Raw genomic sequence first — 27,420 nt, forward strand, 5'->3', positions numbered from 1 at the left:
TGTCTGTGGGTTTGACTTTAGAATGTTTTTGTTTTGAAATTTGACACAAATGGCGATAAAAATATATTTCATTTGTTATTTTTCTAAAGAAGTGCCAGTTGTTTGAAGAAATTGATGATATTTTCGTTGAAATCGAAGAACTGGTAAGGTATTTTTCGTATATCGTGTTATAGTAATATTTTGTAACGTTTTTGTGGATTAAATGGGTAAAAAAGTGTGCCGGTATCGTATTGTTACTGGCCGTTTCTATTTATTTTATTTGGTGGCCAGTGTCAGTTTTCATACTCCCGCTTTGGTTTTCAATGGCTAGGCTGGAAATTATTATTTAGAATAAAGATAAATAAATCAACTACATAGGCACTTTAAGAAAACTTTTCTTTTCGAAATTAAAAGAAAGAAATTGGTCATTTTAATTTTTGTTCTGAAACTTTTTTACTATTATTCTATTTGTATTATTATTCTAAAAAGTTATAAAAATGCAAAATTCTTTATTTGTTTTAGCTGCTTTTTATTCTTCTTAATATTTGAAATACTATAAATATTGCATATGGTACTTGAGAATAACTTAATTCTGTTTTCACATTTTAATATTAATGTCATTTTCTAATTTTATTATTTCCTGAGTTTTTATGAATTTATTAAGTATTCACAGGAAACAAAAACTTAAATAAGTAAATATGTACAACTTATTATAACCACCAACCCAGGAAAGTTATATTAGTACTAGCTTCCGCCCGCGACTCCGTCCGCGCGGATGTCGGATGTCGCGTGGAAGGGGCAATTCACGTAAAAAGCGTTAATTTTCATCGATTTAGCTTCAAAATTAACGGAGTTTCATGGAAACTTACCCCCCCTTTTTCAGCCCCTATTAGGCATATTTTCCAAAAATCCTCATTGCATCATTCTTAATTTGTAACCAAATAGCCGAATATTAATTTTAATCGAATTAGCTTCAAAACTGACGGAGTTTCATACAAACTTACTCCTCCCCTTTTTACCCCCTTAAAGGGCGAATTTCCAAAAAAAGGATAGCCTATATGTTAGCGAGGACTAATAGCTATATAACAAAAAAAGTTTCATCAAAATCCGTCCAGTAGTTTTTGCGTGAAAAGCGAACAACAAACAGACAGACAGACAGACAGACAAAAATTTTTTAAATCATGTTTTTCGCTTCTATTGGTTGAATAAAGATCCCCCATCTTATTTTTTCTTAAATATCTGTAATGTACAGACATGGAGTTGTTATAATTTTATTATATGTATAGATTATACCCAGGAAAGTTATATTAGTATTATACTAATTTAAAATTAGTATTATACTAATATAACTTTCCTGAGTTATTATTCTTTCAATTTATTACAATGCAATTAATCAATGTTACTTACTATGTATTATTCTAGGTAAATTAATTGTGTGTTTAATACAAAATATAATAAATTAGAAAAAGTATTTAATACAACATAATTTTATTTTAATAATTCTGTATCAAATGAATTTTAAAATAAATATTCTCCACTTAAAAGGTTTACTCCTAATTTTTTATTGTAATTAATCATAGTTATTGTTATTATTTAGTTAACATGGTTTAATATGATATATTCACTTTTATTATATTTCTATTTTATACAACTAAATCTAATAGTTTAGTCCAATTTAATTACACTAATTTCTTACCAGTTTATAGCTAATTTTGTAACTTGTATTTATAATTATTTTCATACATAAAATACTATTAAACGATTAAATAATCAGTGACTAAAAGGTATTTCTTGATTATCATATCAGCCACATTATTTCCACTCCCTCACATAGGCTCCCAGATAGTCCGGTTGGAAGATTGGAAGCAACTTGCTTTCGGTAACTTCTTGCATGCCTTTTATTAGGTCACAGGAGATGGGTTTATCATTAACATCGCATTTACTTTTCTTTTCATAATGCTACAATAGTGGAAGGCTACATCAATAACACCTCTCTATAACTTATTCACAACTTACACATAAAAATATATTTTACAATAATAATTTAATTTTAATCTGTAATTTTAGGTGCCGTCCATTAATTACGTGAGGTCTTTTAAGTGCTCTCCCCCCTCCCCGTAATTCAGCCTCAAGTGAATACATCCCCTTAGTAGTAGGTATATGCCTATTAAAATTTCTTGCGTCTTAGGCAAAATTTCGGTAATCGTTAAATCTAGTAAATAGATAGATTAGATTCCAGCCATGGTCGTCCCACAGGTCCTACTGCTGGGCAAATCTAGTAGGCTATAGACAAATAAGGAAGAGGCACAGCATTCCTGCCTACGACCCCGGTCGCACCAGGTTGAAACCACGGCGTTTTTAAACCGCGTAATTTTGCGAAACAGGAAACCGAATGCATTATGCAAGTAGCACTTGTAGTTTTATTACCGCGGTTTTTAACCGCTGTGATTCTGCCCCTGTGCGTCCGGTACCTAAAAAAGGGAGACATAATCTGTTATCTTACTAACTAACAGAAATTGTAGTGTGTAAACGTAGTAAGTGTTTGTTTTACGTTTAAAGTAATCAAAACGAGAACACGAGTCGGTTTCTGCCAGTGCTTTTGTTTTTTTTTTTTAAGTGGGGAAAATCATCAATGGCCTATCTTGCCTTAGGCGAGACGTGAGGGAGTGTCAGACTCTTACTGACTAAAACCACCCCGTTCCTACTCCTGCTTATCGAGCCGGAGCCCCGGTAAACCCGCTAGGTAGTCCGCAGCTCCGGATCAGGCATCAGCCCTACTGGACCCCATCTGTGGTGGTCTGATGGCATTCCACCAGTGCTAAGCTATGTGTACCAATGAAATTATATTCAATTGGTGGAAGCCAAACGCAACCCCAGCAACTTAGCACATTTATGGTGGAAAAGCACCCTTATTCCATAAATATTTATGTTATTACAGGTAAATATGTCGGAGGCGCAACCCCCCTTGATTCTATGCATGGAGAATGCGACGGGCGAGGAGGTGGCCCTCAGAATAGAACCCGATGATAACTTCCAAATGTTCCTGGACAAAGCCAAGTTAGTGTAATTTCTATGTAAAAGAGTATAATTCTTCTTGACTTTTGTAGGGGATAGTATGGCAGTAAATGAAAGATGAATAACCTAATGGGAAAGCAATCGGCATCGTCCATGGAAATTTGCAACATTGATAGTGACAGAACTACATTTGACAGCGAGCGTCTTAAAATTGAGTAGCGTTTGCGTATTCGGGCATAAATGCCGACAAAGTTCTATCTAGCCTCTATCCAGACGATAATGGTGACGCTAAAAAGCTTAAAAAAAAAATCAATATTAAAATTCCTTAAACTAAAAATCTGACACCTCTGAGACTCAATGCATCAACACTCATACAAGACATGATGCACGTCTTCTATAACATCACACACTATTTTTACTTACTAGTTTTCGTAATAAATATTCTGCCATTTTTTATTTCTATATTCCATTCCAGGGCGCTACTAGGTTTCGACGTGGACCTAAATTCCATAACAAGAAACCAACCCGTCTCATTATCAGAAAACGTCTATCAGTTCCTAATAAATGCCGAACAAAACTTACAAACAGATGACCTCACACAAAACTTTGATCCAATGTTGGATCCAAATGATGGGGCCAACGATTTGGTTTACATATTGGACGATGGGACACAAATTAGGGCGTCCCAAATACATTTTGACAATGATGATCCCCTAATAGACTTAACAGCTGAGAAAATCCCTTTCGTGAAATACGCGGATGACGTCAACGATGATATAGACTTAGAAAACGTTCATATACAAGAAACTAAGAAAATTAACATCGTAGAAAGCCCAGTTTCCCGATGGTCCAGTAAAAACTCTAGCCCAAAATGCAGTTTTATAAACTCCCTGCCTTTCAAACTAGTCTGCAATAATACTTCTGGTTTTGAAGCGCAGTTTACAAAGTACTTAGAAGCGAATTCGTCAAAAACTTACGCTACACTTAACCCAGTAACTATTAGGAATAAATCCCCAAAAAGTCTTATTAAAGATAATTTTAAGAACTATGACGAGAGTTACCAAAGAAATGATAATTTGTCCTACACTAGAGAAGAAATTTTGAACATGTTTAAAGACTCCCCGATGACTTCTCTGCCGTACGATCAGGGGTATAGCGAGCGCAAACATGTGAGAAAAACAGATCCCTCGCGGTTAGTCCATAAAAATTGGACTAAGCCCATTTCCTATGTAGATATTGACGGTGTTCTAATAGGCGAGAGTGAGAGTCAAATCTGCTTCATATGCGGTAAACACGTTGATAACAACGTGGATAAGCTCTATTTATTTGATAACGAGGATCAGAGATTACACCGGTGTTCCCCGCAGAAAAAAATGTCGACACAACTCAAGATTATATGCGAGTGTTGCCTAAACGAGAATTTTAAGCCGTGTCGTATGAAAAGTGCCAATCAGTTTCTGAATCCTGATGAGTTCTTAGTTATTCGGAATAATCAACAATATATATTTCAGAAGGTTAAAAACTTTAGTTTTACTCATTTGAGTAAACCTAAAGAGGTGATAAATAAGGTTGAGACGAAAATAGACAAGGAGGAGTTTGTTAAAGTCGAAATTGGTTCTGATGGGGAGATTATAACAAAGCCTATAGACAATGATCCGAGGTCTGATGACGTCATAATTGTTAAAGATGAGAAGAAGGAGGGTAGTTCCAGTGACGTAGAGATTATAGAGCCGGAGCCAGAAATAGATAATATTATTGATAATTTGGAAGAGGCTGATGAGGATGTGAAAGAGTTTTTGGGAAAATATCAGTGTGATAATAGTGAAATTACGGAGTTGAAATGCAGGTATGTAATTAACAAGTTTTTGAAGGGTTACCTCAGAATGATTTAGACAAATACTTAGGGTAGGTACATCTAATAGAGGAAGACTATGTCTAGAATACTCAGATAGTTTAGACATCATAAATAAAAAAGTAGTATACAATATTGCCCAGATTATTTGCGCCCGAGGCGAACCCGAGATACGCTCCAGGCTATTTTTGAGGGAGAAATAATTCAACGACTCTTCCCCGCCTTATGTGGTTCGGAAGGGAGTGTCAGACTCTTACTGACTAAACACTTGCAAGCTCGAGCTCTGGCAAACCGTTAAGTCTTCCATGATTCAGAATACGCTCCAGGCTTATTAAGAGGGGAAAATCATCCAATGACTTCTCTCGTCAGGGCGAGGCGAGAGGGAGTGTCAGACTCTTACTGACTAAAACCACCCCGTTCTTACTCCTGCTTATCAAACCGGAGCCCCGGTAAACCCGGTAGGTAGGCCGCAGCTCTGGATCAGGTATCAGCCCTACTAGGCCCCATGTGTGGTGATCTGATGGCTCTTTGAGGCGCGCGTTACGCTCCAGGTTACAGCTATATTTACTGGCAAGGGCATAAAATCTTGACAGTCAACCGTTCAGATCAGCATTCAACCTAATGAAACAAGCATAGTTTAACCTCGATCCCCATTTTCAGCATCTATTGATAACGTTTCAGGTTTTGCGAGCAGATATTCCCTGAGCTGTCAGGCGTGACGGAGCACTGTGAGACACATAAACATGATCTGGAAGATGGGGAGGTGTTCCCTTGTCCTCTGTGTAATTATGGTACGTTACATTTTGAAACCATGAAACTAAACTAGTTTCAAGCCACATTAGGGGCCCACAGTCGCGCAGCGAACTGCTACTAGGCCCCTACTAATTTAACTCAAGTCAACAGTTACCTAAGCCATTAAACAACAATTACGCATCCGTATCTTTAACACCCTATCACTATTCCCAATATCCCCAAATCCCCTATCCCCCTAATCCCTGCCCCCCAAATCCCCAAACCCCAAATCTTCTATCCCCCATCTCCCATCCCCGTTTTCATCCTTCGCTAGTGTTCCATAAAAAAATCAAAGACCAATTTTTTTCAGGCTATGCAAATCTGAAATGGCTCAAAGCTCATCTAATAGCAGCTCATGAGAAATCAGAAACTAAGAAAACTTCAAAAGATGAAACTGAAACGAATGCAGGCGATGGTGACAAAGGTAAGTAAGTTCATATTCCGTGTGGTGACAGCAGAGAGAGAATACTTTTATCACCACCCCCACTCTTCCCGCGAGTATCGTATAACCGACTAAGTGTCTATACACGTCAGAGACAGAGCAACAGCGTTCTCTGATAAACCCAGAGGCGAATTTAACCAAGAAAACGTCCTAAGCAAGCATCACCTAGGCGCACCTAATTTGTTTTCCTGCCATCGTCACTCTATGGGTAGTTGGGTCTGGCGCCTTAGCCAGCCATTTGCCTAGTTTGTTTGTTTATTTGACTAAAAACCACCCCGTTCCAGTCTGCTTTGAACCGGAGCCCAGGTAACCCGCTAGGTAGTCCACAGCTCCGATATTATAATATGGTCTAAAGTTAAACAAACGTACCTACTGTTTTATACAGATGGGGCTCAGTAGGGCTGATGCCTGATCCAGAGCTGCGGACTACCTAGCGGGTTACCGGCTCGAAAAGCAGGAGTAGGAACGGGGTGGTTTTTAGTCAGTAAGAGTCTGACACTCCCTCTCGCCTCGCCCTGGCGAGAGAAGACATTGGATGATTTTTCTCCCTTAAAAAAAGCTATTGTTTCATAGTTTGTAATATGTCATATATATGTTATTTATATGTAGAGTTGACCACCACGGAGCCAGAGACAGGAACACCGTCGTCACCCATAGCGACACGCACCCGCAGCTCAAACAAAAAGGATGGTGACAAAAAAGGTATGTGTACATCACTACATAGTATAAAACAAAGTCGCTTTCTCTGTCCCTATGTCCCTTTGTATGCTTACATCTTTAAAACTACGCAACGGATTTTGTTGCGGTTTTTTTATTTATTAATAGATAGAGTGATTCAAGAGGAAGGTTTATATGTATAATACTTGTATAATATATCACCATTGCACCCATGCGAAGCTGGGGCGGGTCGCTAGTCATAGATAAATCTATCTTTATCTTGTAAAATAAGTTCCCATGCACTAAAATTCTTTCCAGTGTCGTGGGTGCGTTTACAAACATACAAGTTCACATGCACACGACACCTAGAGGATTCACAAAAACCAAACTATTTAGTATGCACTTAATAATTTGGTTGTTATTTAACAAATGTACTTATGTACCTATGTCGCAACTAAATAAGCCATTCAGTTGTTTGTTGTTTTACGTAAAAAACGGGTTGGCGATTTCAAACTTATAATTTAAGAAATTAGACATTTTAAGTCCAGGTTTCGTCGCGATGTTTTTCTTCACCGCTAGTCAGTGGTGACTAAATAACCTTAAAAATACTGATCTTGACTTAAATAAATGTTTTGAATGACAATTCTAGATAACGAAAATCCTGAAGAGAAAACAGAATCAAATGCGGAGACGGTTAGTCGTATGATCTTATCTTAATTAAGTACTTAGTCATTTACTAAACCTATGGAGATTAGTATTATTTAGTTAGTGGTATATGTATAAAATTCACTAAATAAAATATTAACTATAAATCACGGTTCATTCGCGTACATTAATGGAGAAAAGCTTAATAGTAGTTTGTTTAGCAGTAGGCTGCGCGACGTTACCGCATCTGCGCACGCTGCTCATGATGAAGAGTCCCTTTGTGACTCGAAACTAGTAGAGCTTTTCTCCATTAGTGTACGTGAGTAAACTGTGACTTTTAGTTAATTTAGTATGTCTCATGATAGTTATTATAAATAAGATGTAGTACATATTATTTTAGCAGTCTGGTAGATTATTTAAAAACATTAGACACGTATTTTTTATTTTCTTACTAAAACAAATACTTTCCAACTTTACTTGACTTGTCACTTCTAGGTATGTTTTATACGTAAAAATGACGTATTTGTCCCTACTTCTATACTTTAATTAGTTTTATCAGAGTATTATTATCTTATATGACAATGACAAAATAAAACAAAAAACGTGCTGACAGACTAAATAGATTTTTAATTTTCATACCCCGTCATCATTCCTATTTGTAGACAATGCCATTTTTTCCCAAATTCCCGGTCATAGCACACTTTTCATCCCATGGGACCGCGGGCAAAGCCGCTGGCAGAAACTAGTTTCTTATACATTTGAAACAATTAATTATTATTCTTCTATTATGTAGACGGAACCCACCACGAACGCAGAGCCACCCATCATAAAGACGGAGGTTAAGCAAGAATGCCTGGACAGCAGTGAGGATGAGATCTGGATAGTTCAGACCGCAGACGCTGATGCGCAGGAGTTGCAGAAACTCTTGTGTGCTGCTAAGGTAGTATATTTCAGTTATTTTTGCTTTTGTTTAAAAAAAAATGTTGTCCCACACTAGGATTTTTTCCTGTGTCGTGGGTGCGTTTATAAACATACAATTTCACATGCACATGACACCCAGACCCGAAACAACAATTTGTGGATCACACAAAGAGTTGCTCCGTGCAGGAATCGAACCCGCTACACGTTGCACGGCAGCTTGTTGCCCAGCCACCGCGCCAACCGTGTAGTTGCAATTGTAAAATAATTTTCGGTTTTGATTTTATTTTTAGGTGAAAGAAGATGGGCAAGAAGGGAATTCAGAGAAGATGCATAAATGTTATAATTGCAGGTATGTGATGTACTGTACCCTTAGTACGAGTTTGCTTTACATTTAAAATAATCCAATTGGCCAGCTCGAATAAACTAACTAATCAGAGCGCCGAAAGCGTTCTCGTTTCGATTACTTTAAACGTAAAGCAAATTCGTACCAAGCCCTCTATACAGGTATTATTAAATCCAACATTTTAATAAGATAGAAAACGAGCAGGTTGATCACCAGATGGTAAGCAATCAGCGCCGCCAATGGACACCCGAAATACCTTAGGAGTTACAAGAACGTTGCCGCCCGCGTTCCTATGTGATAAAAAGGCATTAATTGTCGCACTCAGAGACATTTAATGATTACTTAAAACTATTCCTTAGTAACGATTTTGTATCGAAAACAATAGCTAAGGACTGGTTTAAGTAACCATTAAATGACTCTGAGTACGGCAGTTAGGGTGATATTTCTTTATAATTTGTTCCACAGTCAAGTATTTGCAAGCGCGGATGGTTTGTCCAGCCATCGATGCAGGAGACGAGGTCGGAAGCGGAAGTCCAAGGACCTAGTTAATCTAATCTGTATACCCACTGAAGAAGACTTCTTGAAGGTTGGTCGTACTTCTTATTTGGAGTAGCCTTTACTTTTTTTTTTTTTGAGGGGGAAAATCATCCAATGACTTCTCTCGCCTTAGGCGAGGCGAGAGGGAGTGTCACACTCTTACTGACTAAAAACCACCCCGTTCCTACTCCTGCTTTTCGAGCCGGAACCCCGGTAACCTGTTACGTTTGTATTTGCAGAAGATTTTACTCTCTACATCTTTTAGTACCTAATATCTTAGGTTTGCAAGCACCAGAAGAATGATTGATGAAGTATTTTATAAGTAGTCTTTAAACATTTAATTTTAGAGAATTTTCAATAAATATATGGAATGTTAATACAAAAATTATATTCGTTCACAGAGGGCGCAAGGACGTCCCAGACAAAATGATTCTGGAGTCGACAACGATCTTATTGTCATGGTAAGTAAACATATTCTCGCTTTTTGTGAGCCTTTCGAGACTGGTAATTAGTGAACGATATTTAAACACGTGACTGTACTCATGATTACAAACAACTTTCCCAAAGAAACTTTTTTGTATACTCATTAGTTTTATTTTTATCACAATAACAAAGTAAAGTTCCAAAATACCTACCTAATTACTAGTCTTCCGATAACGCGGGCGCTTCGCTGCTAACAGCTGATCATGCGAAAATAGGCGCGTGCGATATTTTTTGTGTTGTTATGATCAAAAGCAATGCTGCTCATGACTTTGGGCTATGGATATTTGTGATGAATATTAAATATTAAGTCTTTGACTATGATTTTATTGTAACTTTCGTGAGACATACTAAACACACGACGCGGCGATTGTCACGCTGCTACTGGACAATCGCCGCGTCGTGTGTCGCGAAATGCTGCTCATGAATATGAGCCTCTTGCATGGCTTGAAACTAGTCGAGTTCCTCGTCAAAACATTACGTGAGTAAGCCGATAACATAATAATTAATTAAGTCTTTGACTGCCAATAGAAAACTGTTGAAGGCAAATCCTCCGCTAACGTCGGTCACCGGTGACCAACACGGCGTTTAAAGTGTTAACTAATGAATTTCCAGCGCCCAAGAAAACGGCGCAGTCGGGAACTAACGTCCAACCCCCAAGTGGTGACCTGCCACAACTGTAACGAGTCATTCACGTCCAAAGTTAGGCTGAAGTTTCATATGTAAGTACATTTCGAATAACTAGACAGACACATCAATACTGTTCTATACAAACAGAGACTCAAACCCTACGACCTTTACACTACAATAGGGTAGATGACAAATTAAATCACTTAATCACTTCCATCTGCCATTAGACACGTATTCTTTATTTTTTTACGATTTGAAATATCACGCCTAAACTTTGATTCACAAAATTTGAATCACAAAAAATACGTCTGTAATATTTTTTAAACCCCCGTTTTGTGTCTTTTTTCACCCCATTTTTGAATCTTAAAACCCCCTCTTTTCATGTTTAGAAGCCAATTTCGTCATACCTAAAACCCCCATATCATGCCTTACACCCATTTTCCAACCCCCCTTTAACCCCCTCTTTCACTACCCCACCCCCCATCCCAGGCAATTCCACGACACAGCTCGCCCGGTCCGGTCGGACGGGCGCTACCTGTGCGCGGAGTGCGAGGGCGCCTCCTTCGCCACGGAGACGGAACTCTTCGACCACGTCCACTTCCAGCATGATAAGCAGAAGCGGTGGCAGTGTCCCGTCGAGGGGTGCGGGAAGACTTTCTTTCTTAGGTGAGTAAGGTTATTTTTATACTACTAAAAAGTAAGTCAATATGGTAGTTTCCATGTTTAAAAGGAGTAGAATTTCTGGCTCATACTTTTCCATTCGAAGCTACACTTTGGAACGAGCACCTAGCTTCACTGACTGACAGACTATTATTTATTACTTTATTTGTTGACATTTCAAAAGTACCTATTTATGGTTCAATTGGAATAAATGATTTGACTTTGACTAGTGAAATGTATATTGTTACACCTCAGTGAACCTAGTACGGGTTTGTTTTACGTTTAACGAGATCGAAACGTTACCGATTGGCCGACTCCAATGATCCAACCAATCAGAAGACTAAACGCGGAAACATTTTGATCTCGTGTAATTTATGATCCGTAGACTCGTTTCCTTTCTATGCCATTAAAAAATAAATGAAGAATGGCCTTAGATTAGATTTCAGGCATAAAAAAAACAACACAGACAGAGCGTCTGTAAATTTAGACACGATATGAAATGTATCAGTGTAATCACAGATTAGAACGATATGGCAATAGGCTCACCCCCTATTACATGGGACTTATAACACAAGTGGTGAAAAGTAGGTGTACACTGTACATTGTATAGCGGCATTACGTGTCGTAATGTGCACCTCTGCCTACCCCTTCGGGGATAAAAGGCGTGACGATGTGTGTGTATGTGTGAGAACGATGGGTATCTAGACTTAAATATTATAGTTGTACCCAGGGCAACACTAACGAAACACAGTCGCACGCACACAGACACGCGGCGCTACGTGTGTGTGACGTGCGACAAGCGGTTCCTGGACAAACAGACACTGGATGAACATGGGGTCACGCATTTACAGGTTACATGTTACAACTACTTACTTGCTTACTTAGTCTTAGCTTTGCTTAGCTTAGCGAGATCTAAAGTAGATGTTAGATTAAAATTGTCACATATGCACCTATACAGATTCATTTAACTTAGTCATAACTCGCTAGTTCATAAGAAGTGTCTAATAAAGATTAAAACAATCCACAGGTCTTTTATTCAAAACTCGCAACAAGCAAACATCAACCTTATTGCAGTAACATAACTAGATTCTATGCCATAGATATTTCATTCCAGCTATGGCTATCGATACGAAATTTCGATATTTTTAACCGACTTAAAAAAAAATAAGGAGGTTCTTAATATGACCTGTGTGTATGTATGTTTGCCAACGATTGTTTTGCGGTTGACTGAACCGATTTAGACGCGGTTTTCAGAACATGTTTGTTTTTTCTTATACTTTTAAAGAAAGTTTGGTCGGTTTTTAACCGTATTTTATTGAAAATTATTATACGACATTTTTAAGATCCAACAGTATACCGGATAAATTCGAGTTATTTTGACCCACTGGCGTAACTTTGATCCAAATCTCATTACCAATAACAATCGAGAACAAATTGTTTATTAGCTTTTCATTGGTCTAAAAATGGGGTAAAAAAAAACCAATTTTACGAAACCTTTTAGATATTTATTTCGCCCCATCGTCTTACGATAGTTTCTCCCATGTTAACTAAGTAAAATATTTTACCAATTTTCTACCAGATAAAGCCCTTCCAATGCCACATCTGCCTGAAGCAACTGACCCGTCGGTCCCGACTCCGCATGCACGTGCGTGCGCACGAGGAGGAGCTGGCGCCCCGTCTCGTGCGCGTCTGTGCAGTCTGTGCACGGGCCTTCCGGGACCTTACTACTGCACAGGTAAGCACAGGGTACTAACTAGAGACCCCCATAACATAACTAGTCACATCAACAGCCTATAAGTGGCCATTGGTGACCAAAACTACTGACCCCTCAGACCTGGCTCTTAGCCCATAACATAACTAATCACATCAACAGCCTAAAAGTAAAGTCATCCAATGACTTCTCCCGCCTTGGGTGAGGCGGGAGGGAGTGTCAGACTCTTACTGACTAAAAACCACCCCGTTCCTACTCCTGCTTTGAGCCGGAGCCCCGGTAACCTTTTACGTTGATAAGTGGCCACTGCCGACCAAGGAGGTTTAAGCATTAATCACTAAAGCGTAGTCAACATATCACACATCAACAGTATATAAGTGGCCACTGCTGAGCAAAGGCCTCTTCTCACACGGAGAAGGTTTGAGCATTAATCACCACGCTTGCTCAATGCGGGTTGGCGATTTCAAACTTATAATTAGAAATTGTAAGTCCAGGTTTCCTCATAATGTTTTCCTTCACCGTTTATCAGTGGTTCGAATCAGGAGTAGGAACAGGGTGGTGTTTAGTTAGTAAGAGTCTGACAGTTCCTCTCGCCGCGCCCACGGCGGGAGAAGTCATTGGATGATTTTACCCCCCCTCGGCTAGAGACTTCATTGAATGATTAACCAATCATCCAAAACCACCTCGTTCCTACTCCTGCTTTTCCGAGCCCGACCTCCGATAAACCCGCTAGGTAGTCCGCAACTCCGCTTCCCGGCGGGCGAAGTTATTAGATGATTAACCCCCTCCCTACTCTCTCTTGTCTCACCTAAGGCGAAAGATGTCATTGGACGATTATCCCCCTTTAAAAAAAAGCATTATTCTATACTAAGTATTCCTTTTACCAGGAACACGCCTCTAAATCGACGGAATGTATCGAGGCGTTTGCGAACGAGCTCAAAGAGGAGGCTGAGGAGGTGACCGTGCAGCTGTCCCCCACCAGTGGACTCGTCAGGCATACCGTGCAGATTGTCGGTGAGTAGATGACAAATCAGAAGCTTTCAATTTAATCCACATAAGTCTAGGAATGACTACGATAACTGCCTCGTTGGTGGAATGGTCGCAAGTGCGACTGCCGGACAAGGGGTCTCGGGTTTGATTCCCAGGTCGGGCAAAGTATTACTGATCTTTTTTTCGGTTTTTCGAAAATTTACCAAGTAGTAAGTAGAACGGAGTCTGGAATTGTGTCCAGTATATGGCAATAGGCTCACTGTGTTTTAAGTTCCATGTAATAGGGTTACATGGGACTTAAAACACAAATGGTTAAAAGTGGGTGTACATTGTATAGCGGCATTATGTGCCGTAATGTGCACTCGGTTCCCCCACGCCTACCCCTTCGGGGAGACCCCTTGATGGTAAGCCACCGGCGTCGCCCATTATTACAATCACAACAATAGAGGAGGTACAAGTGCCAAGAAAATTGAGCTCATATTGGGCGAAGGGAATTGGGCCTCCGGTAACCAGTTGCTTTATCCGGTAATTTGACCATTGTTTGTCTAGCTTAATCCCAGAACGCAGATCTACACGAGACATAATTTATTTTTTAATATAATATACTGGACAATAGTGGACATTATGTATTCTTGTCCCCCTAGAATCCCCGAAACTGTCGAAGCCGATAAAGCGCGAGGTGTCCCTGGAGGTGGGGGCTCCGCTGCTGGCCCAGCTGGCGGACGAGGCGCGCGCCCTCATCCGCGTCGTCGAGATCGAGAAGGCGTTCCGATGCGAGTATTGCGAGGAGTAAGTCTTTTACGGTTTACTCAGTAACGGCGGTCCAATAACCTACCGATCGGTAGATGGTGCCTAATAGCGGTAGAATTTTGACTGGAACTTTGACTGGAACTGCGCCTGATGCGGTGGCTGGGCAACTCTGCCGCGCCGGGTAGCGGGTTCGATTCCCGCACGGAGCCACGTTTTGTGTATCCACAAATGTTGTATTCGTGTCTGGGTGTCAGATGTGAACTTGTACTGTTCGTAAAGCAAATACGAACGGGAGAAAATCCCTAATGTGGGGCAACGTTTTGTAAAAACTGGCGGATAGAAAAAAATTGATCATATTTTGTATGGAGCTTATGAAATTCAACCGCTGGTAGGCAAATCTACCAATCGGTGGTTATTTATTGGATGCGCCGTAAATCCCACTAGTTACCTACTAGGTGAATTAGTTTCAAGTCACATACACCCGAATACTGAAATGCTATAATTTTAAGAATGTACTTAAATATCGTGCTATCTCTGTCATTTTATTAAAAACTAGCTACTGATCCGCCTACGATTCACCCGTGCTTGGCTCCTATTGGTCAAGCGTGATGTTTCATAGCCTATGGCCTTCCTTGATAAATACACATGTGGCGACATCTGACGAACAAATCAACGGATGACGTCATAAATCCTACATCGCACATGCGAATAAACATGGATAGAAAATCCCAACGAACAACAGTTTTGCAGAAAGCCCGCCAGGCATGATCACCTCGCCTGGTCGGAGGATCCTCCTTTTCTTAGGGAACTTTACTCTCTGTTCCCTAAAACATTATAATTTTTTATGTACTGGGTCGATGTTTGGCCGCTATCTCGCCTGATGGTAAGTGATGATGCGGCCTACGGTGGAGCACGTCTGCCCATAAGCAACCTGTTCAGTTCTTGAAGACACACAGGTTATCGTGTATGGTCAAACCCCATATGACTTCATTAAATCCACATATTTGATATCATCCTCAGACGATCTTACTGAGAAATGAGCCAAATAGGCCCAGTAGGTAGAACCAGATTCAATTATAACAGATTCGCCGCTAACCTCCGTAACATTTCTATACAACCTACAACATCACAGCTCTTCTGTGGTCGAAACAACATGTATTTATTCATACAGAATCTTAAAGATTAATTTCATTATTGATTTTGTTAGAAAGCTTCAATTTTTTAATTTTAGGTTGCCCAGTCGTTGAAATATATCAAAAGTGTCATTTCCAGTCAAAAACTGTATGTATATTGAATTTTGTTTCCTCAGTGTATTTTACCTAGAAAGCGGATTGAACTCGCACCGCGCTATCCACAAGGGTGTCAAGAATCCGTTCACTTGTCACATCTGTAAAGTCAGCTTCGCTACTTACTCCAGGTAACTTAACAATAGTTATATTTCATGTTTTATCAAAAGTCAAAGTGCTTATCAAAGTCTGAAAGTTAAATTATTTATTTCAAATTAAACCATTAAAGGTACTTTTGGACGTATTGAAGCAAGCAAATATTACAATATAAAAAAGCAAAACGTCTGTATGTCGGTCAGTCCTCAGTTGCTCTATTTGCTCGTTCAAAGTGTAGATTCCTAGAGAAGAATGAGCAAGAAACTCCATTACTCTTTTTCAATGTTCACAATACTTTCTTGTTACAATAAATCATCAACTATAGTGATAGAGCCTTGATTTCTCTCGCCTTGGGTTACGAAAGGCAGTGTCAGACTCTTACTGACTAAATAACCACCAAGCTGCAATAAACGTGCAATATCACGTTAACCAACAGATGCACCACCCACAAGACGACCCATGGGTTCTACAAGCGCTCCCTGGCGGACGCCAAGAAGACCGACGGCCTGTCTGCCACCGACGGAGCCAACAGGTCTGCCACTGGCATACTGGGGTACGGAGACTTCCCAGTAGTCAAGCATTTTCTTTGCGAGGTCAGTATTATTGTTCCTGTTAAATAAAAAATAAGGTAAATAAAAAATCACGGTTTACTTGCGTAAATTTATGGAGAAAAGCTCTACTAGTTTCGAGTCACAGAGAGACTCTTCATTATGAGCAGCGTGCGCAGACGCGGCGATGTCGCGCAGCCTACGAATAGAACTATTAAAGCTTTTCTCCATTAATATGTAGATGTGAGTAAACCTTTTTAGTTAATTTAGTATTTATTTTTGTAATAACTATAGTGTGTCAATACAAATAAAGCCAGCGTAGTTTCAAGTCACAAATAGACGATCAAATCGATGGATGACGTCATAAATCCTACATCGCGGCAAATAAACAAGCGCGGTGGCCAACTGGCTGTCCGCAACGTGTAGCGGGTTTGATTCTCGCTCGGAGCAACTCTTTGGGTGATACACAATTTGTCGTTTTGGGTCTGGGTATCATGTGTATGTGAAATTATATGTTTGTAAACGACTCACGACAGGAGAAAATCCTAATGTGGGGCAACGTTTTTAGAAAAAAAAAACATGGTTAAAACAACAGTTGGGCAGAAAGGAGTGAGGCAACGTTTTTATAAAAAAAAACCTAGGTATTTATTCGTAATATTTTTTCATGTACAATTTGTTAAAATAATGTTTTCTATATACTCCCAATAGGATTGCGGGCGTTCCTACTTACACTGGACGTACCTACAAGTACACCGACGCATGAAACACGCAAACGAAAACTTTCTCTACAAATGTAACCAGTGCGAGTTGACCTTTCCTAACAGGTAAGCTGTTTTATTTTATATAGAATAAATAGGCGTGCGGAAATCCATGTACACTAACAATACATTAATTTTTAGTTTTAAATCCGCTTATACATGTATTTGCTTTGCAATATACCACTCAACATATGTAAAAACCACTCCTCCACGGAGCATTTTCGAGGAGGTCTAAACTCCTCTTCATACACAAAAGAGCAGTCAGCTGTCGAGTGGTATATTGCATGATGTGTGTTTTTATGTTGCACCTCTGCACGCGATGAGCATTTAAATGCGGGCGGGAGGGCCTGCACACCACATGCTTAAAAGTACATCTATAAGCGGAAAAAAATGCTAAAAACGTCGAATGATTGTTACCGATTTTTAGGAATACGTCGTAAAGAAAACGGTGATTTTATTTATACTCATTTTTTCGCCTAGTCCGTTCGAAATATATATTTAACTAGCTATTTACGCGCGGTTTCATCCGGACTGCTCGCGTTCCTATTGATAGTAGCTTGATGACGGTATAGACTATAACGATCGGGGCGATATGCGCAATCACACAATGAAAGACCCCCTTCAAATCGGACCAGTAGTTCCTGAGATTGAGCGCAATTTTCCTAACAAACAAACTCTTCATTTATAATATTTAGTATAAGTATATAGCGAGATTTGCCAATACCACTTAACGGTTGAAGGATAATTTTTATTTAACTCAAACTCTTTTTGCTCTTTGTGATATGAGACGTGAGAATATCATCGCAATGTCTATCGATTTTGACAACCCTTTTCAAATACGGCCAGATACTATGTATGTGTGTGTCCATGTTTTATTTAGTGACTTTCTGTACGTTTATAAGCTTATTTTTGAAAAAAATATTAGCGCTAGCACTTCTCCCACACATAAACTATAAGTGTACCAAATTTTATGCTCCTACGTCCGCGCAATTATCGTGTTTCACGAGGTCCAAAGTTTTTGCATCACGTATTAATATATAGATACTGAAGCTATTTAATGCGTCTATCTGAAAAACGCATCAAAATACGGTTCAGCTAAATGCGAGATAAACCCGTTGTACATACATACAGGTCAAATTAAGAACCTTCTGTTTTTGAAGTCGGTTAATAAAATATTATATTATTATTTAACACAGTTGGAGTCTAGCTTACCACCGCAAGAAGATCCACGGTAAGACGGGACCCGACGATGCCGGGGCCACCAGTAAGATCAGTAGGGATGATTACAGGTACCCCCTTACTAACATTTTTTAATTTTATTTAAAATAAAAACGTTTTCCCGCTAGGACTTTCTCCTGTGTCGTGGGTGCGTTTATGTTCATTGCAAGTTAGCATGCACATGACACCCAGACCATAAACGTAATTTTGGATCACACAAAGTATTACTACGTGCGGGAATCGAACCCGTATTACCCGTTGCACGGCACCAGTTGTCACCCCGCGTTTAATTTAGAGCCCAATCTTTATTTTTATATTTGAAACGTTCGATATTACAAATGTTCGCCCGCGTATTTAAGGGAATACATGAACGAGCGTATATTTTTTATTCCAGTCCTGTAAGATACTGTTAATCAAAGTGATAGGAGTAAAAAGCAAATACGTCATTTCTACGATTATAAATACGTGAAACCTAGAAGGACGTCACGCGAGGAATATTTCAAATCGGCGCGTATACCTCCGAAAGTACCTTCCTCACGCAAATAAACAATACGTGTCAAGTAGTTTTAAAATAATCTACAAGACGTAGCATAAATAAAAATTAGTCATGCGAATTATTTAATTCATTGTCCAGGATACCGTGCAGAGACTGCAGCGAAGTACTGCCGAATAAGACTGCGCTATACAAACACAGGAAGAAGGAACACAGTGACGGAGCCACACGACCTAATACTAAGACAGGTTCGTTTTTTACATACAGGAGGTGATAGAGAGGGGGTAAAATGACACCCCCAATGACTTTTCCAGCCACTGTAGCTCAAGCCTCACAGAGGGGACTTACCTGTTTTTTTTTACGGTAATACTAAGTTTTACCCGCGACTTTGTCCATGTCAACGCCGGTAGCTTATGTTCTTCTTGCAACTCCAATGCACTACTAACCTTCTGCCAGTGGCTTCGCTCGCGTTCCCTTGTGTTTCTTGTCCAGGCATTCTTGCTTAACCTCCGTCTTTATGATGGGTGGCTCTGCGTTCGTGGTGGGTTCCGTCTACATAATAGAAGAATAATAATTTGTGGTTTCAAATGTTTCAATCGTATAAGCAAGTAAATAGGGCTTCTGCCAGCGGACTGCGTCTGCGTTTTATGGAATAAAAAGTTATTCCAAACCATAATCTACGTTATTCCAAAGCCGTTTCATCACGATCTCTTCAACCGTTTTGTGAGTAAGTAACAAACTTTTACTGACCTCCATTATAAATTCGGTAATAAAATCTTACAGGTCCATACACCAACGAGGAATCGAACTCGGGAGGTGGCGCGTGTACCCGCTGCCATGCTACCTTCACTCACGCGGCTGATCTGCATAAACATGTCAAGTAAGTTTATATGGTCACGCGCCCATTACATGATAGCAGCATAGCCATGGTTTATCCTTTTGCGCATCATCACTTACCATCAGGTGAGTAAGCGGCCAAACTTAATACCCATTAAATGTAAAAACAAGGACGAATGTTCTTTCCAAGAGCAGAGTAAATAGCCCACGCTAAGGTCTGTGTGCCCCGTCTTCGGCCACATCTTCGCTTCGCCGTCCTGGCAGTAAGCGGGTTGGTGGCCAAACACAGACTAATCAAAGCAAAAAAAAAGAGCAACGGGGCAAGGGAGGGAACAAACCTCCTTCGTCGCGAGGGACTCCGGGCGTCGGGGTTCGGACGATCTCCGCCACCATAAGTGGGTTTGTAAGGCGAGCAAGGGTAGATCCGCCACCCGATCCATGACCAAAGAGCCATCGAATCACCCCAGAGCGGCCCTTCCCCTGCGTTTTAACCTGGCTTCAAAAAAAGGCAGAGGTTCCCAAAGACTGTGATTATCTGTACTAATCTATACTTCTATACTAATATCATAAAGCTGAAGAGTTTGTTTGAACGCGCTAATCTCTGGAACTACTGGTCCGATTTGAATAATTATTTTTGTGTTAGATAGTCCATTTATCGAGGAAGGCTATATAGGCTATAAAACATCACGCTATGACCAATAGGAGCCGAGTAGAACGGGTGAAACCGCGCGGAAGTAGCTAGTAATATATATATGTTTTTTACCAAACAGAGAAGCCCACGCCAAGGACGCGGAGTGTCCCCAAGCTTCCACCAGCCCGGTCCAACCCGCGCCGTGTCCCCGTCGTCCGCACGCGTGCCCCGTATGCGGGCACGCCTTCCGCACCCTGTCCATGCGGAACGAGCACCTGCGGGTGCACACCGGGGAGCGGCCCTTCCCCTGCGACGTCTGTGGCGTCGCCTTCAGGAGGTAAGCAAAGATAGTTGATTTTGTTTAAATACTTCCGCACCCTGTCCATGCGGAACGAGCACCTGCGGGTGCACACCGGGGAGCGGCCCTTCCCCTGCGACGTCTGTGGCGTCGCCTTCAGGAGGTAAGCATGGTGTTGAAATTGAGCACCTATACTTGAGAAATATCGGAAACTCAAATATTGAAAAAATTAAGATATCCCGATATTTCTAATAAGAATTAGCCTGACCATGTCAGTTTAAAAACGGGATTTACCATGTTCATTTATGTTTATGTGTTTCCGATATATCGGCACTGTTGCAAGCGCCATGATTACGGATGGACTGAAACTGGTAAATATCCCGTTTTGAATTCTATTGAGATAAGAGAAGATTGTTGATTTTGTGTGTAGTTTGTGGGTTTCGGTTGTGGTTCGAAATTGGACGGGTATTTCTGAAACGCGTGTATGGGAGTAATCAATTAATTTATGTCGCTTAAAACCGATCTGTTTCAAGGATTTTTTTTAAGCAAGTTGTGTTAATGGATATGACATGGGCGTGCTATATTTTTTTTTTGTTTTATAAAGTAATAAATACACTGAGAACTTATTTTAAATTTCAGTAATTTCAACATGATTGACGGACAAACATTCACAAAAACAAATATCCACATTTATGCATAATATTAAATGTGATAAGTTAGCATATTTGTTAATTTTAATCACTTTAAATAGCTACACAATCACTTTAAATAGTTTAAACCACCTCTGCCCACCCCCAGATCGACAGCGATGCGCAACCACCGTCTCATCCACACGGGGGTCCGTGCCTGGGCCTGCGGACGGTGTCCCAAGCGGTTCCGTATCCGGTCCGACCTCCGCACACATCTGCGGCTCAAACATCCCGCTACCATTGTCGTTGTTGAGGTAACAAGTAACATAACAATACGGTAGTTTCCTACTAGTCAAATTCGATACTTTTATCGAAATGTCAAAATCTATGAACTTAGTATGAACTATTATGACGTCATCAGATTTTTACGTCAAATAGCAGACTTATTTCTAGAAAATTAAGTAGTTCATAAGAGTGTGATTATTTTTGAATATTTTGTTGTGTTGAAAAGTTGTAATAATTTATTTTTGACCCAGTCATCATCCCTATTTATTTTGACTCGGAGGTTTAAAACGCCCGCTTCTCATGCATGAAAGTGCGGGCTCGAAACCTACCAACGACAAATACCAATGTGACATTTTATATATTATACGTACATTCATTGCATTTTTTATGATATAAGCCGGTAAACGAGCATACGTATCACCTGATGGTAAGCAATCGCCGCCGCCCATGGACACTTAAAACACTAGAAGCGTTACAAGTGCGTTGCCGGCTTTTTGGGGGTTAGGAATTTAAGGGTTGTTGGGGAAGATTGGGAAGGGGGGTAATTGAGTCTCCGGTAACCTCACTCACACAACGTCGCGTTTCACGTCGGTTTTCTGTGAGGCCGTGGTATCACTCCGGACGAGCCGGCCCAGCCGTGCCGAAGCATGGTGTGGCGACACATGACAAGAAGTCGCACATAAACGATCGACGAGCAAATCAACTGATGACGTCATTAATCCTACACCCCACAACCCCACATGTGAAGTTTACATGGATAGAAAATCCCAACGAACAACAGTTGGGCAGAAAGCCCGCCAGGCATGATCACCTCGCCTGGTCGAAGGATCCTCCTTTTCTTAGGGAACTTTACTCTCTATTCCCTAAACTGAATGTTAAAATGTATAAAAATATATGTTTCAGATGGAAGGCTTGAATCCGACATCGGAAGAAATAATGAAGACACTGGCTTTACAAAACGTACCGCACGACAAGTTAATAGAAATTACCAAGATGTCCTTCTCCAAGGTGAGTTGGAAAAGTAATACCTATTGTAAAGTTTGCTATTGCAGAGAGGGATGGGCAGAGGTATGGTCATTTTTATATAGTTTTCTTGGTGATTTTTGTGACGTACCTTATTTTTCTAGTGAATCATACTTTGTTAACTAAAAATGTTTACTCGCGTACATTTATGGAGAAAAGCTCGTTAATGGAGAAAAGCTCTACTAGTTTCGAGTCACAGAGGGCTCTTCATCATGAGTAGCGTGGCATCAGACGCGGCGAAGTCGTCAGTCAGTAGGCTGCGCGACGTCGCCCCTCTGATCTTTGATTTTAGCTAATATGTACCTGATTGTTATTATTGTAAATGGCTTATATAATGGTACATTTATGGTAAGCGTCCACAGATCCGCATCGTACGCCTTTTTTCTTCTTTCTTCTTTAGTTTATATACAAGACAAACTAAAATTCGTTGCGTGCAATACGTACGATGCGGGCATGCTGACACTTACTTTTACTCGTCGATATTTTAAAATTACTCTAATAAAAATAAAACCTACAGAAATATAAAGGTGCGAAGTTGATCACTGTAGTATGGAAGAAAATTGTGTGAAAAAGCTAGTCTTTAATCAATGAAACGTCGGTATACTTGCAGGGTACATCGAGCGTGATCCCGTCGACAGCCCGCGCCCTGTCGGCGCTGAGCACGGTCCCGCGGACCCACGTCGCCTGCATCAAACCCACACCGGCCAGGATGCGTGCGTATACTTGCACTACTGTACAGTACTCTCAACGGATATTGGCAGGTCTGAACTACGTGCAGAAGGCTGCGTAATAAGTGTAAAGGGTCAATTGTATTCAGAAATGGTCAATCTCTAGCCTAGATCGCCGCCCCCCGCACCTCGCCTCATGCCACCATTTGGTTCTAAAAAATACTTATTGCGCAGCCTTCTGCACGTTGTTCAGACCTGATCATTTATGAAACACGAGCAAACGTATTACCTGATGGTAAGCAATCGCCGCCGCCCATGGACACTTGAAACACCGGAGGCATTACAAGTGTGTTGCTGGCCTTTTGAGGGTTAGGAATTTAAGGGTTGTTGGGGAATCGGGGATTGGGAAGATTGGGAAGGGGGGAATTGGGCCTCCGGTACCTCACTTACACAACGAAACACAACGCAAGCGTTGTTTCACGTCGGCTTTCTGTGAGGCCGTGGTATCACTCCGGTCGAGCCGGCCCATTTGTGCCGAAGCATGGCTCTCCCACACTTAAAACTACTGTATACAGTGGGGGTTTTTTTTGAGGGGGAAAATCATCCAATTTCTTCTCCCGCCTTGGGTGAGGCGAGAGGGAGTGTCAGACTCTTACTGACTAAAAACCACCCCGTTCCTACTCCTGCTTTGAGCCGGAGCCCCGGTAAACCTTTTACCGGTGCGATGCGCAGTGGGGTAACACCTTTTTTTATAAAGTAGGGGGCAACGACGGATCACCTCTTGGTAAGCGCATACATCTGTACCCTTAGTACGAGTATGCTTTATGTTTTTCAAAGTCACTGAATAATTTTACCCCCTCAAAAAAAAAGTTCGAGTTTGCTTTATGTTTTTCAAAGGGTGGGTGCATATCTGACGGACCAGGCTATGTTTGTAAACGCGCCCACAACACCGGAGAACATCCTAATGTGAAGCAACGTTTAAAAAAAACATCGCCACCTAGCTTCAGTGACGTACAGACTGACAGACTACTGTTTCTTTCTTTGTTGACGTTTCAAAACCACCTAAATATTTATGGTTTAATTGGAATTTGGTCGTTACTTTGACTTTAAAAGAAATATAAGGCAAAATATAAGTTTTTAAACTGACATGGTCACTAACACTATTATTAGAACTTAAGACGGGATATTTACCATGTTTATTTATTTTGATGAGTTTCCGATATTTCGACACTGTTGCAAGCGCCATGATCACGGATAAACATGGTAAATATCCCGTCTTAAGTTCTAATAATTGGGTAGTTTCCTAGGTCAAAAAAATATAATATGATGAATGATATTTCAATATAATAAAATATCCCAAAATAATCGTATTTTCATTCATTCATTTGACGATATACTTATTTATTTAATTTTTCTTGCTATTTTTTGCGTAATAAGTATGCTATTTGACGCAAAAAATTATGACGTCATAATTTGCAATGTCATACAAAATTCATAGAAAAGTAACGTTTTTGACATTTCAATAAAAGTATTGAATTTGACTAGTTGGAAAATACCCTATAGAAGGTAAAAAATGTAATAATATTTTCAGTGGACGAGTTCCAACCAGCTCGCCGTGGTCGAGGTATCGCCAAGAACCCGCGGCGGCCGAAGATCTTGCAGAGGGGGGAGGTGGGGGGACACGACAACACCGCCTACCCCATTGTCAGCGGAGAGGTTAGTACTCTTTTATCTTTATATCTTTACTAGTTACTTCCGCGCGGTTTCACCCGCTCTGCTTGGCTCCTATTGATCTTAGCGTGATATTTTATAGTCTATAGCCTTACCATCAGGTAAATCACGTGTGCGAAAAACAAACGCAAATGTATTCAAATGAGATTACTATGTTTGTGACTTGTGAGTATATTTGTTACTCAAACAAACGTCAAAACGGTTGAATGCTTATCGGGATGAAATTAGGAACAGAGGGTAGATTATAAATCTAACTTAATAACATACCTGTGCTCATGCGGTTTACGAAATTGTACGTAATTCCCCGATTAGTATCGGGCTCAATTAGAGCCGTTAGTCGTTGTAGAAACTAGTCGAGCATCCCCGTAATAAAATGAAATGAGCATCATATAACAAACATAGATCTTTTTATAATTTTAATACATATCTTAAAATAGCTGAAAAAATGTTTTACATAGGTAATATTTACTTTTATTTTCAGGAACTATCAGACTTAAACGTTCAGCTGTTACTGCGAGACGGAGTGTTAGTGAACGGGAACCAAATGGTGCAGCTACAACTAGATGATCCCATGCTGATGGAGTAACTGCCTTATGCCCGAATACTGAAACGCTACTCAATTTTAAGTTGGACTTAAATATCGTGCTATCTCTGACATTTTATAAAGAATTGATAGGGACAGAACTACATTTGAGAGCGTCTTAAAATTGAGTAGCGTTTGAGTATTCGGGTATTAAATTGTCATCGTTAAGGCCAATCTGAGGTGGTTTAAATCTAGAGACCGTGCAATGTTTAGTGGGTTTTATTGTAACTTTCGTGAGACATACTAAATTAATTATTATGTTATCGACTTACTCACGTAACGTTTTGACGAGGAACTCGACTAGTTTCAAGCCATGCTAGAGGCTCATATTCATAAGCAGCATTCCGCGACACACGACGCGGCGATTGTCGCGCTGCTACTGAAATGGATGTAGCATGGCTTGAAACTAGTCGAGTTCCTCGTCAAAAAGTTACGTGAGTAAGCCGATAACATGAAAAATATTGTGGTGGGTTCGATTCCCGCACGGAGCAATTCTTTGTGTGATCCACAAATTGTTGTTACGGGTCTGGGTGTCATGTGTATGTGAAATTGTATGTTTGGAAACACACCTACGACACAGGAGAAAATCCTAAAGTGGAACAAAGTTTGTTTTAATAAAAAAAGTGTATTATACATTTGTCTTTCTGGCTTATGCGACGTATGTCCCATCAGATATGAACCGACCCATATAGGTTGCATAGTTTATAAAATTGGTATTTTTTTGCCAAAATTGATTTGTGCTTTTAATATTTTTAGGTTTAAACTTAATTATTACTCTGACTTATGTACTGTGGCGAACTCTGACAAGTTTCAAGCCATGACTAGTAGGCTCGCATTCATGAGCACTATTCAACAAGCGAAATCGACGCGGCGATTGTCGCGTGCTAACTATCCTGCATCGCACATACGATGTTTACATGCGAATTAACACGGATAGAAAATCCCAACGAACAACAGTGGGGCAGAAAGCCCGCCAGGCATGATCACCTCGCCTGGTCGGAGGATCTTCCTTTTCTTAGGGAACTTTACTCTCTGTTCCCAATTCCCAATGTCAACAATTAACTTAGCGCCATCTACCGGATCCAGTTGTAAATATAAAATTTCATCAAAATATCAAAGTAGTCATTTAGATGAAAACAAAGTTTAATGATCTTTGTCTAAAAATTACATTAAATAAATACATACACACATAACCTCACGCCTGTCTCCCATGGGGGTAGGCAGAGACATTGGAACGCCAATTGCTACGACTCAACACACCTCTTTCGCGTCATCAAAAGTCATCAGTCTTTGTCCCATGGGGGTAGGCAGAGACAATGGAACGCCAATTGCTACGAATCTTACATACCTCTTTCGCTGCATCAACAGTCATCAGTCTTTTCATGCATGCTCGTCGGTTAAATTTATTTTATTATCTCAAATCGCGGCCTACAAAATGATGTAAGTCAGAGTAAATAAAGTAATTATTTTTTAAGAGTAATTGTTTAGCGTGTAATTTCTTTCCAAATAAATGTATTGATTTTAATTAGTTTGTGTTTATTTTGCAAAATATACCATCTTTCTGTTCCTTCTTAATACAAAAATTGGGTAGTTTCCTTAATCAAAAAATTATTTCGTCGGTTTTCAATACAAGAAATATTCAAAAATAGTCACACTTTCATTCATAGAATTGATCATCTACTTCATTTTCGAATCACACTAGCAAATTTTATAGAAATAAGACTGCTATTTGACATAAATATCTGATGACGCCATAACACACTATTTCATACAAAATATAAAACAACATCGTTTTTGACGATCGAATGTGACTAGTACAAAACTCCTATTTTATCAGGTCGACATTCAGACTCTTTTTACATTTTACTCGTGAATAAGCGTAATGAAAATTATTTCCACAAAATTAAATACATTATTTTAATTTGATCATAA

At 40.0% G+C, this 27,420-nt stretch overlaps 1 protein-coding gene and 1 long non-coding RNA gene across 2 annotated transcripts in view; one reads left to right on the forward strand and one right to left on the reverse strand.

Annotated features, from left to right (window-relative positions):
- The window catches only part of LOC126912124 (uncharacterized), a 120,575-nt gene that overhangs the window by 12,710 nt on the left and 80,445 nt on the right, over positions 1-27,420 (reverse strand). The gene's annotated exons all lie outside the window — the stretch shown is intronic.
- Positions 17-25,868, forward strand: LOC118279523 (zinc finger protein 91-like). Its single transcript, XM_050702636.1, has 29 exons — positions 17-143; positions 2,918-3,036; positions 3,470-4,840; positions 5,528-5,637; positions 5,949-6,053; positions 6,711-6,782; positions 7,387-7,434; positions 8,198-8,322; positions 8,594-8,652; positions 9,112-9,232; positions 9,585-9,644; positions 10,279-10,385; positions 10,783-10,959; positions 11,684-11,804; positions 12,533-12,688; positions 13,552-13,678; positions 14,299-14,443; positions 15,714-15,821; positions 16,223-16,379; positions 17,043-17,158; positions 18,289-18,381; positions 18,945-19,051; positions 19,587-19,683; positions 20,411-20,608; positions 21,368-21,512; positions 22,387-22,491; positions 23,117-23,219; positions 24,766-24,890; positions 25,387-25,868. The coding sequence occupies exons 2-29, from the start codon at positions 2,924-2,926 to the stop codon at positions 25,489-25,491; spliced, it is 4,476 nt and encodes a 1,491-aa protein (XP_050558593.1). The 5' UTR covers positions 17-143; positions 2,918-2,923; the 3' UTR covers positions 25,492-25,868.

The sequence above is a fragment of the Spodoptera frugiperda genome, chromosome 22 (assembly GCF_023101765.2).
Source record: "Spodoptera frugiperda isolate SF20-4 chromosome 22, AGI-APGP_CSIRO_Sfru_2.0, whole genome shotgun sequence".
Classification (NCBI taxonomy): Eukaryota; Metazoa; Arthropoda; class Insecta; order Lepidoptera; family Noctuidae; genus Spodoptera; species Spodoptera frugiperda.

Coding starts and splice junctions, on each gene's coding strand:
- LOC118279523 (XM_050702636.1), top strand. CDS start 2,924: ATGTCGGAGGCGCAACCCCCCTTGATTCTATGCATGGAGAATGCGACG. Junction 10,386..10,782: donor GTTAGGCTGAAGTTTCATAT/GTAAGTACATTT, acceptor CCCCCATCCCAG/GCAATTCCACGACACAGCTC. Junction 20,609..21,367: donor TGTGGCGTCGCCTTCAGGAG/GTAAGCAAAGAT, acceptor GCCCACCCCCAG/ATCGACAGCGATGCGCAACC.